We start from the raw sequence: 12,335 nt of genomic DNA on the forward strand, positions 1-12,335 counted from the left end.
TAACAATATCTAAAGTGAATGTATGCAGTGTCACTCAGAACATTAAGTACAATTTCTGTCTTCTAAGACCATTACTTTTATCTTGCATTCTTCTGACCAGGCTTAAGCTTGAAATTGACAGCTTCACCTAAAGACTCCGTCAACCACCAGGTTAGGGTCCTCAAAATGAAGCCCACAGCCCATTCATGTCAGAATCAGCTGGGTTGTTTGTAAAATTCCAATTCCTGGGCACCAAGCCAGACTTACTGAATCTCAGGTGGGCTGGCACTAACACAATATTATTAACAAGCTCTCAGGCAATTCTGGTTCATGCTGGAGACTGAGACCCACAGCATCAAATAGTACAAGGTATCTCTATCCATGCCACCATCTGTGGGCAAAGTGGGAGGAGTGATCTCTGTCAACAGACACACTGCTTTGTGCTGGATGTCCTCTCGCACCTCTCTACCTTATCTAATGGAATTCCTTTGCCATTCTGCCCAGTGCAGCCTAGCACCCCTTAATAGGTGAGGTGTCTAGTTGAACTTTACCATATTCAGCAACAAAACAGTTATTTTCACAAGGATATTTTCAGGATGTGTATTAAGCCTAGTTCAAGGCTTCAGAGCATTTGATTCCACAGCTGTGATGACAGGTTTTAAAGCACAGTTCTATTGAGTTGTGGGGCACCCGTTTTTCATTCTCTTTCATTGTCCTTGCCCACAGAATACAGCGGCAAGGACTCTAGCCACGTACTGTTTATATGACATGAGCAAGTAGTATTCTCCCTGAGCCCATTTCTCCATTAAAAACAGGTGCTGAACTCAGGGAGTTGTTATGAAGACTTGTGGAGGGGAGGCAGAAGGGAATAGCTGGGAAAAGCCCAGGCTTTGGAATTCAGAGAGAGCTGATGGGAATGCCACCTCTGCCTCTTACCAGCTGTAGGACATGGGCAAGTTATTTTTACCTCTTTAAACTTTATATTCAAAATGAGAGTAATAATAGTCCCTTGACCAGCATTGTCAAGATTAATTGAAATAATCCAGACACATGGTGAATGCTCAATAAATTGCAACAATTATTATTTCCAGTGTGGGGAAAAAATCTTGGCACACTGCCAGGGATCCAAGGCATTTTTGCCTATTAAATCTTCTCAGCAGAAGTATCAGCTATGCAGCTATAAAGTGGATTTCAGAGGGACAGAGACCTGGGATGAATACCTTACCTAGCATTTCTTACCTCTGGGACTTTGGCACAAACTGTTTAAATTTTCTGAGCCTCATTTTTTCATAAAGGGAGGGGCAGTGATATTTACCTCACAGGACTGGTTTGAAACTCTAAAATAGTGTAGTTCACCTTTTCTCCTTCCTGCCCCCATCTCCTCCCCAGGAAAAGAGATACTGGGTAGGATAGTACATGGGTTTACAATCAGATTTCTGTTAATAATGCTGATATTCCATTTGTGACTAAATCCTGAGTGTGGCTTTCAAATGATTGATATAGCTGGAGGACTCCAGTCCTCTTGACTTAAATCAGGATGTATTTGTTCTGAAACCAGTTTACCATTTTTTTCTCATTTCTTGAATTGACGATTACACAGATAGTCAAGAACCTTCCTAGGACATTCAACCCATGCAGTATGGTCAACATTAAAGGAATGGATGGGATTAATTTTAAACACTCATTTAGTCTAGGATACAGACTAATGTTTCTTTTGAGCATGGACTATGGTATAGGAATCCTTGCATCCATAGGCTGCATCTCTATCACTAGAGTGAAAAATTATAGTGAAAAACTGTTTCATTTGCAAGAAACTCAAAGTAATCATGAAAAATTATATTTCCTAAGTGTTTTATACTTTGCCTAATATCAGAGATCACAATTTGATTGCTTGAAGTAACAACATTCTAGGATGAAAAAGAATTTGGTTTAGAGCCTTTTTCAATCTGTTTACTTTTCAGGTAAATCAGGAAATAGTTTTTGAATAATATATGATTTATATTTCAAATAATTAATAAAATACTACCTACATGTAGGGAGCAACATGTTATATTTTCATTTTTTCCCCCCTGTTCTTTTAAATTTTCTTTTATTTTTGCTTCTTTCACTGGTACTTTTAACTTCATTTCTCCTTAATAGTTCAGCGGACTATTCTTTCTTCAAAAAATCATAGTAAGACTTTTGCTCTCCTTCATATCTTTCTGGATTTTTCAGTGATCACTGAACAAAACAGAGTGGTTATTAAATTACTGCTTTCCTCTTGACTGTATCATTCATTGTCATTGTTTTTCCTCTTGTTTTTTCTTCCTTTCTATCCTGCCTCAATTGCATTCTGGATTATCACCCTGTGATGGAGGAATTTCTAAGTTAAATTATCCTCAGGAGTACAGCAATAGAAATGATAATTTAAATGAACATATGGGTACTAGTTTATCTGTGTTAACTCTACACAATCTTGTAAGGAGATATGATAGCCTTTTGAGGTAGCTTTTACTGTTTGAAAAGGATTATAGATAATCTTGGTAACATCCCCAAACTTGGAAATTTTTGAAATATCATTAATTTCTACTGTGTTTTAGCCGTATATTAAACATTTGTACTATTTATCAATGTAAAGTGCCTATTACTATTACAGTTATTCAGAGGATGATACTGTTCTGTGGTTGTTGCTAACGGTGATCCAAAGATATTCAAAATGGAAATTAACGGTGTTGCCAATTGCTAAAAAATGGTTTGGGTTATATAGAAGAATATAATTAATACCATATTATAATTAATCCATTATAAGTAGGCAATATTCTAAGATATTACATGACTAAACTGCTTTTTTAAAAAAAAAATTGAGAGCAGGGGGTATTAAAATAGAAAGGGTATTTTATATCTGCTAATATTCATCTTGCTGAAAACTGTGGATTCTGGGCAGGTAAAAATGAATAGGCCATTCAGTAGAATAATTCATAAAGATTTTCTCATATGTATGTTATATAATGATTTTGTTGAACTTTGGTACAATTTTGTGAAGCACTTCCTGTGAAACCCTCAGAATTTTTCCTGTAATCCTGAGTGTTACAGTTATTAATTTTAAACAGAAAACGCTGTCTCTTTTCTCATTAATGGTAGGAGACAGGTGCTTTACCTGAAGCTATGGGTTGTGAGCAACCCTAGTAGTCAATCACATCATTCCCATCATATAATGTTGGGATTGTGCTCTTGGCATGTACATATTCAGAAATAATGCATATCATTAGAATTTTTACTGTGATTGCATTTTTAGAAAATGTATTCTGCTAGTCCTAACACTGAAATACAATTGCCCAGAACATCAGTGATTTCTCCAAATCTTGAGAAAAACGCATTACATTTTGAACTAAGAGGTATATACTTCACGTGAACCTGAGTCACAGAAAATAACTGCCTCTTTTCTTTACGCAATGCAAATTATAAGCCATTTCCCTTAGATACCCTCTTCCCATTACTCTATGGATATAGGGTAATGCAGTAATATAGTCCAGTGCATGGATACTTGTTCCCAGAGCCCCATCATTCCATTTGTCATTAGAGGAAACACATAGGAAACTGTACAATTTGGACTCCAAACATCTGATAACCATATGGCAGGTTAGCTTCAATGTAGTGCAAATATTGTCTGTTTGCAAGACTGATATTTGCACACACATCTTTGGCAGATGATGGTAAAGCGTTGCATGGAAGAAGCTTGACTCCTGAGTCACACAGCACACAGAAGGGAACATCTTCCTCAAGGCTGTTTTCTCTCCTTTGCAAAGACTGATTCTTTTAAACACAAAGATATTTCAAGGAATGGTTTTCAAGTTAAATGTGCTGAGGTATGTCTCCAATCTCGGAAGTTTTCGTTTTCTTTTTTTCTTCTCTGTTAAAGTTCACACTTAGAATAGCTCACTCATATAGGTTATTTTATTTTATTTTTGTTTTTTTCTGTTTTTTTGAGTCCTGGCCTAAATGGAGTTATAGCTACACAGAATGAGATTATCAGTCATGCTCATGTCCCTGAGTGTAAGCTGTATGTATAGATAGATAGATACAGATATAGGTATTTAGTTTATGTCAGTGCATGTGTGTGTGTGTTTGCCTAGATTCATATTTGTTTCTTTAGCTGTACTCTGCTTGTAGGAGATGATATAATGTAATAAACAGATGTTCACAAGATTTGGAATCTCTGGAGGCAGTATTCATAATGGTTAAGAACATGGACTCTGAAATCAAAGGTGCCTCTGTGATCCTGTACAAGTTAATTATCTACTCTGTGCCTCAGCTTCCACACCTTTAATGTGACAATGATAATAGTATTACCCCATAGGGCTGTTATAGATAAATCTATAAAGTTCTTATAACAGAGCCCTTCAGATTGTAAATACTGGGATTATGAATACTGTACACAAGTATACAAATGTTAGTTTTCTTTTTATTTGTTAGTCTACCATCTGTACACTACCTTGTACCCAAAAGACTTGGGATTTTAATTTTAAAGCACTCAATAAATGTGTGTTTTCCTGTGCTGGTCCTGATTATGAGTCAGAGGTGCATAACTGCTCAGCCATGTGATTTTGAGTGAGCCACTTTAACTCTCCTAAGCCTGTTTCCTCATCCATGAAATGGGGCAATAATTGATGCCCTGTTTTCCTCACAGGGTTATTATGTAAACCAAATGAGATAATTAATATGAAAGCATGTGTTTAGTTTGAAATGCAAGGCAGATTGTTGTAATGCTCTTTTTATCTCTAAAAGGGGATGAGGTAACTGATTCAGGCTCTCTTCTGGTCTAGCAGGCATGATAATGCCTATGACTATATTTAAGTTAGAACATGATAATGCATCAGAAAGTTCCAGAGCAAGTGCTTTGATAAAACTCAAAATGTGGAGAAAATGTTTCTCACTCTGGAAGTAATGGAAAGAGAATAAAGTTAAACCTTAGTGTGTGCTCTGAAGTAATTTTTAAAATTCTCAATTACCTTGATTACTATCTTGCTTAAATAGCATGTTTCATTTGGAGCCAGATGAGATTAATTGGGAACATATACCAAAAGCTAAGGGAATCTTGTCATTTGGAGAAATTGTTATCTCTTGATGTATTAGGAGAATACAGAACACTTTTTTGAGAGCCCCTCACTCAAAACTGTTTTCATATATTTCCCATAAATTAAAAATGTATGCTCATAGACACTTTGCTCAAGGCATTGTGTTCAGTTAGCAAACATTTGGTTCTTTCTTCTTTGGTAGGTTAAAGGATCTAGACAGATCAACTCATACAGTTCAGAAAATTTTTTCATCAGATAACATACAATCTGGTCTATAATTCAAGTAGTTTTTAAAAGTCAAGTGAGGTAGTTTATTCTGATGTGTTTGGCCTTTTAGAATACATATTTGGGGGCTGGCCCCATGGCTCACTCGGGAGAGTGAGCTGGTAGTGCCGGAAAAAAAAAAAAAGAATACATATTTTGGAAAACTTATAAGAAGAAATACTCATAGCATCTATTGCCTTTAGATTAAGATTTTCTCTAGAATGTAGGTCTCAGTGGTAATGGGAAGTACACAACCCACACAGAGCTAAACCTTCTAAAGAATCCTTAAAGAGGTCTGTCTCAAGTTAGACTGCTTTAGTGTCATCTTTCCTGATGAGAGCACAGTGACTCCTTTGCACCCCATTTTGGAAAGGAGGGAGGTTAGAGCCACTCTTACCTGCATGGATTTGTGTTAAACCAAAGAAAGGTGAGTGGCTCAGAGGTTGCAGAAAACTTTCCTATCCTCACTCTCCCTTCATAGCACTTGCCCTTAAAAAGAAAGGAAATGCATTCTTATTTTTTTTTTTTTTTAGATTTCTATCTATATTATTTTGTCGGTAATGCCTCTGCATTGAATCAACTCTTTGAATTCTATTTTATTACTGGAATGACTTTTACACCACCCACATCTGATATTGCTTATAATATCGTACTGAGGTACTTTGGATATCACATCAGGCATGGGTGATTTGTAGCCATAAACAATTGCCAGTGTAGATAATAGCTGACTGCACAGACTGATATATTTGAGGCCTCGAAGCAATCATGTTTAATATCCAGAAGTTCATTCTCTGGAACTTAACAGGATGCTGACACCTACCATCAAAGTTCATGTTCTGAGAATAATGATGTCTTACCATAATTTTTGAATAAATATTTCCTGCTTATTAGTTAAATTTTTCTGTTCAGAAAACATATTGTTATTGTGTTTTCTTCCAGCTAATGAGTCACTGTACTGAGATGATTACTTTTGAGATTATTTTAAAATATTGCAAAGTGTATCTATTGCATATTGTTTTCTATCTACTGAATTCTGTTACATTTGAGTAAATTTTAAAGTCCATCAAAAAATATGATGCTGTTTTTACATAGGCCATTATCTCTCATTAACCTTGATCATTTTTGTCCCAAATGAAAGAAAGTAGGAAATGATAAAGAAGACAGAATTGCAAAGCAAAAGACTGGTATGGCTAAGAAATGTTGTGCTGGGTATTTTCCATTTGTTCCTCCACAACTCCTCTCTTTCCTCCTGTGACCCTAGGACAGCAACTGTGGGGTTCCTCTGCCTTCTGGTTTCTTGTTGTGCAAGGCTAATGGGGAGCACTAGCAGGAGACTGAAAGACAGTAGGAAAGTGACGTCTGGGTTTTATTCCCTAGCTTCTTTCTGGCAGAGCTACAGTGTATCAGAGGCTGTGTTTCTTTTCAAAGCCACAGTTCCTGCAGGTCCTTTGCTATAGTTACAGTTCTTTCTGGATTTCAGTAACTTCTCCTTCCTTTTTCCTTCAGGAAGTAGAGATAAGAAGCAAAGGCTTTCTTCTCTGCTAACCCTGGTGGACTTACCTCCCATGTTGTTTTCCCTTACCTTTCCCCATGCCTGTAAGTTGTCCTGTCATCATCTCTTTTTGGTCACCATTTGGGTGTTCCATCTGTTCTTGGCAGTGTCTGATTTGATACAGGTAGACTGCAGTTTCATCAACTGTACAGTGAAAGACAGTGGAACCAGATTCCAAGCTCTAAAAAGTCTATATTCTATATGCAACAAAAGATGTAGAAATGACCACCCCCATGATATGTCATTGATACATTCCTCAGTCATTTCTAAAGGGGAAGAATAAAGCAACCATAGTGGAATTGATGTCAGAACTTAATGTTGTCTATGGACTTAGGGGATATAATTTACACATTGAAATTGTCTTATGTTTCTCCTTTTGGATATAAATGCTATCAAAATAGAGATTATATTGTTTGTCAGCTCTGCTAAAAGGACTCTGTCTACAATCAGGTTGGACTCTAATTGGTTGAAGCTAAGAGTGAAGCACTCTTAGCTACTACTTCATTTAGGCACCAGTTTGGATGTGAAAGATGATGTGTTAGGTTCCTACTCCACTTCTGTTTGAAAAAATGTTTTCTGAAGCATCGTTTTGCTGGCTAATATTTGTCTGCTCTTTTGATGGGCCCTGTCTACTACCTGCTTCTCTTTGATTATCTTGTTGCAAGGTAAGGGGAAACTGAAAGAGTTGAATGGAAAGGAAAGCGACAATGACTACTGAAGGTGAGAAGTACAAGTGTACAAAGAGTCCCTATATTCTAGTGCTATTGTTCCAATGGATGGAGGGTGCTAGAACTGTGTCAGTTACAACATTTCAGGACCCAGACTGCTTGGTCAGCAGATAAAATGAAAATTTTACTATTGTAACTTGGAGAACCACTGTCGTGGGTCCCTGAGTCTCTGAGTGAGATAAACGAATGATTAACCGAATGAATAGAATCTGGCACAGAGATGAGAGAAGTAAAATTGAATGTGGTCGAGTGACAATGACCTAAAAGAAGAATGTGGGAAAACAATATATCAGTAAAATGGCAGGGTGATAAATTTGTATCGAGTGGAACCCTTTGCTGTTAAGGGAAATGATGTCTTGCTAGACTATTGGAGGTCTTGGTTTCTGAAGAAAGTGTAATACCCAACAACATCATCTCTTCTGTGTTTTTCCATAGGCCTCATGCCTTCTTCTGTCATTGCTCCTAGTCTGAGTATAGGATTTCTTGTCTGTGCCCCTCAACTGCCGTGAGTTCCTTTTACATGATTCAACATATGGAGTGATATTGAAAAATGAACCTTAGGCTTAAAAATTTACCTAGGGATTTTTCTTTTTTCTTTCTTTTTTTCCCTTTCTTTCATTCTTTCCAATTCAGAAGAAAGGCAAAGCAGAAATCTATGAATATTTGTAGTTTTAAGTTATTTGATTATATCTATATTCAGTGACAATTTCAACAGTTTACTTCAAATCTCCGTTTTGGAGAAAAATTCTCCTTGGTTCCTCTTTTGACCTTTTTTGGATCATTAGCAATACTCCTTTCCAAGAGTCATAGGAAACTGATGATAGGGGTTGCCTCTCAGTAGAGCATGTAGAAGACTAGGATACAGAGATGGGAAGGAGGTTCACATTTCATTGTATATGCTTTGTTCTGTTATTATTTATTTTTTTTACAACGTATTACCTATTCAAAAACATTTTCATGCAAATCAAAAATAAAATCTCCCAACTAAATTCATGAAAACTGTTTCTGGATTTGATTTTCGAATTGTTTGAATACTTTAGGTGTGATGATTTCAATTATGTAAGCAAGGTTTCATTTGAATCTGGGAACACATTTACCATCAAAATATTTCTATTGAAAAGAATCAGTTCCTCTCCTTTAGATTTTAAGAAATTTTGTATTCAATGACAAGATCTAGGACAACAGTGCTAATTATCCCTGACTCCTCTCTTTGCTGCTCCTTCATCAGTCAAAATCCTGGGGATCTGAATATATGTCACTCATGTCCATCTCCTTTTCTTCAAGGACTTTCTTACCTCTTCGTGAGAATATTGAAACATTCATATAGCTTGTCTTGCCTGCATCTACACTCAGCAACCAGTTTTCCACATTGAAGCCAAAACTAACTTTTTAAAACAGCTTTGATTATGTTCTCCTCCCACTGAAAATAAATAAGTAAAATTCAGTGGTTCCCACTGTCCACAGGACAATGTTCATTAATTCCTGGCATTCTGGCTCCAACCTACTGGTCTCATATTTGGAATTTCTCTTAACATTTTTATCTCTGATTTCTTTTTTTCTTTTTCTTTTGAGTGCCTGCTAGATATGAGAATCTGTGGCAGGTGGTAGAGATGTAATGAAGAGGAAAACCAGACAGGTTTCCTTTTCTCATAATTTCTTCTGCCAATTTGGGAGGGGACAAGCTAATCAAATTATACAAATGCTTATTCACAAGCAGAGATCAGTGCTATGACAGGAAGGAGCTCAGAACTAGGAGAGAGATACCTGAGGGACTTGACCTAGTCTTGGTGCTCAGAAATTTTCCTGATTTTATGTTGCTAAAGCAGAGATCTGCAGAATGAATTGCAGTGACCTCGAGCGAGACTCCATGCTAGCTCCAACAGGCAACCTGCCATCCTTCAACCTGCTGTGAGTTTTCCTGTGTCTTTGCCTCAGGTTTTCCTTACTTCATTTGATATTTAGTAAAACTCTCTGTTTAATTATTTCCCCCCTTTCTTTTGCTTTATGGAATATTCATTGTTCAAGATCCAGCTCAAATATTACTTCTACATACAGCATCCCTAACATTGAATCCCATGGCCTAGAGGAATGAATAACCCTCATCTTTCACTTCCCACATCATTTTATATGGATTAGTTATTACTTGGCATCTATCTCATTGCTACATACACATTTGACTTATTTATCTCTCCTTTCCTTACTGTATCCTTTGTATTCCCCAAACAGTAAGAACTCAGTGTATCCATTGGATCAAGTAATACCTAACAGCAAGTTGGTAGAACAATTGTTTTATAGGTGCTGTCAATTTTATTGGCTTTAGATAATAAATATTTACAGATTGTCTCTTTCTTTTTTACAATGTCATTAATGTAAGCAGTTCCCATTATAAGGAAGCAAAATATTTCAATTATTGTTTTATGACTCAGTAATTTGAAACTTGGTATGCCTTTTCTCAGAGGGAAGGAAGGTAGAATGTATTTGGTTCCCAAATATGTATACAAAAAGTGAAGCTGCCCCATAAAAATAGGCAAAGATATATGGATTCTGCTGTGGGTTGAATGTTTCCCCAAAACTCATGGAAGCTTGATCCCCATTGTAACGATATGAAGGGGGTGGAAAATCCAGCTATGGTATCTGAAAAGTGGGGCCTTTAAGTGATGACTGCATTGTAAGGACCATCTTCTCCTGGATGGAGTAATGGGTTAATGGTTTAATGGGTTGTCACACGAGGGGCACTGATGTTTTTATAAGGAGAGCAAGTGATCGTGTTAGAGAGCTCTCTTGCTGTTCTTGCCATGTGATACCCTGCGTTGCCACAGGACCCATACAGAGCCCCACCATGAAGAATGCCCTCACGAGATTTGCCCCCTGGACCTTGGACTTCCTGGCCTCCCAAACTATAAGAAATAAATTGTATTTCTTCACAAATTACCCAGTTTCAGATATTCTGTTGGAAGCAGAAAACAGACTAATACAGGATCTCAGGCTGTTTCTGAGTCTTATTAGCTTTTTTATTTGAGCACATGTATTTACTTAAGAGCAACTCATTTCTCTCACCTGAAAAAACAAGATACTAGCACTTCCATTGCTAATTCATTATAAGTGAATAAGTAGCATATATAAATTACCTTGGTCAAACAATGCAAGCTCATTATTACATGACAGTCCTCCCGGTTTCCTCCCTCTCCTCTTATGTCCTTCAGGGTAGAGGCACTTTTGGCGCTTTGTCAGTGTAAAGCTACACAACTACACCAGTTGTCTAGTAAGGCAAATTGTAACTAGAGCCAAAGTATTTCATTGTTTTAGTTATACTAAGTTTCCATTTATATTGTCAGGGCTAGGGCTCAGACCCTTCAAATTCACTCTACAGACTGGGTCACCAGACCCCTCACATGCAGGTTCACGCTAGGTAATTGGGAAAGATCCCAGGAGCTGTGGGCAGATGACACAAGCTCAGTCCTCAGCAGCAGCAGCTGCTTACAGCAATGGCAGCGGCAGCCTTTCAGGGCATCCCGGGGGCACTGGCAGGAATGGCATCTAGGGGACAGGGGCCCTGTGGATCAGGGCCACTCATCCTTTATACTTAAGTCCATAACCCAGGACACCTGGGTGCACATGCGCAATTACATTAATAATAACCAAGGAACACCTGGGCTCATGTGCATATTTACATCAAATGCTTAGCAAGATTCTGAATATCTGAGGGACCTGACCATTTTCCTATATTTCACCAACAGTCAGTATTTGATTGCATGAGCAGATAACTGAGAATAAGAGGTTCTACGCTTTATAAGACTCTACAAAATCAGGAAGAGAAGACTCAGTTTCAGTTTGTGACATCGACTGAGCCATCATTGACTCACTTAAATGTTTATCTAGCCCTCCTTATATGCCAACTAGTAGTTGAGCAATGGGACAGTCAAATCCTAAGAGTATTACCACTTTCCATTTCCAGAGGGTCTTGGAGAAGCTATGCAGAAAGGAATTGGGATCTAGATAAGGAAGGCCCGTGGGAGGGAACAGAAAAGAGTAGCCATGGAGGCCACAGTCCTACTGAATTCTGGATGACACTGAAGCCTTTTCTTAGAGTCTAGCACCTTCTTGCTATGAGCCCTGGCTAGAGGCCTTGCCTGTGATATGTCACAGACACAGCAATAAGGACCCTGCTCATTATTTAACTCTGAGCCAGGACATGCCTTTCAGCTCTGGAGGCTTGAACAGAGCAGATAACTTTTGGCAAAGTCTCTCCCTCATTATATGTGTGGGTAAAATTGTGTCCATTCTTCCTATAAAGGAGGGCATGAAACGACCAGCAAAGTGATTATGTAATTACATCTTTACAAAATCTTTTTTTCTGTAATGCAACAATTTTTCTTTCTTCATCTTCTTAAGTGAGTTGCCAAACAACAGCATATTTTCAACACAGAAAACCAAATCATGATTTGGAATGCTTGTATTCATGAGAAAAATAAATCTTTGGTATGAAGAATTACATTTAATTCTTCTGTAATTTGCAAAATAAGGAAGATGTGGTTATTTAATTTGATTTGTTCCTTTGTGTTTGTAAAACTGTGCTCTAGTCTGAAACATCTGTGGTGCCTAATGCATTTATAGCTGATGTGGAGGGCTGGGATGTTTATTAATGATAGAGATTTGAAAGAAAAGAGCAGTAGTTATTCTATACTATATTATTTAATATAATTAGGAACTTTGCAATTACAAAGCTCCTACAATCTACAGAACACAAAGGGAGTCTGA

At 37.4% G+C, this 12,335-nt stretch overlaps 1 protein-coding gene across 6 annotated transcripts in view; it reads left to right on the forward strand.

The window, feature by feature from the left end:
* The window catches only part of CTNNA3 (catenin alpha 3), a 1,664,900-nt gene that overhangs the window by 1,038,148 nt on the left and 614,417 nt on the right, over window positions 1-12,335 (forward strand). Inside the window, exon 12 of one of the 6 annotated variants that reach the window (XM_063101680.1) lies at window positions 3,666-3,727. The exons of the other annotated variants lie outside the window; for them this stretch is intronic. Coding sequence (XP_062957750.1) covers window positions 3,666-3,698 — 33 coding nt within the window. The 3' untranslated portion in view covers window positions 3,699-3,727. Of the gene's footprint in view, window positions 1-3,665; window positions 3,728-12,335 lie in introns of those variants that run through there. 6 annotated transcript variants of the gene reach the window in all.

Source organism: Cynocephalus volans, chromosome 7 (genome assembly GCF_027409185.1).
Source record: "Cynocephalus volans isolate mCynVol1 chromosome 7, mCynVol1.pri, whole genome shotgun sequence".
NCBI lineage: Eukaryota > Metazoa > Chordata > Mammalia > Dermoptera > Cynocephalidae > Cynocephalus > Cynocephalus volans.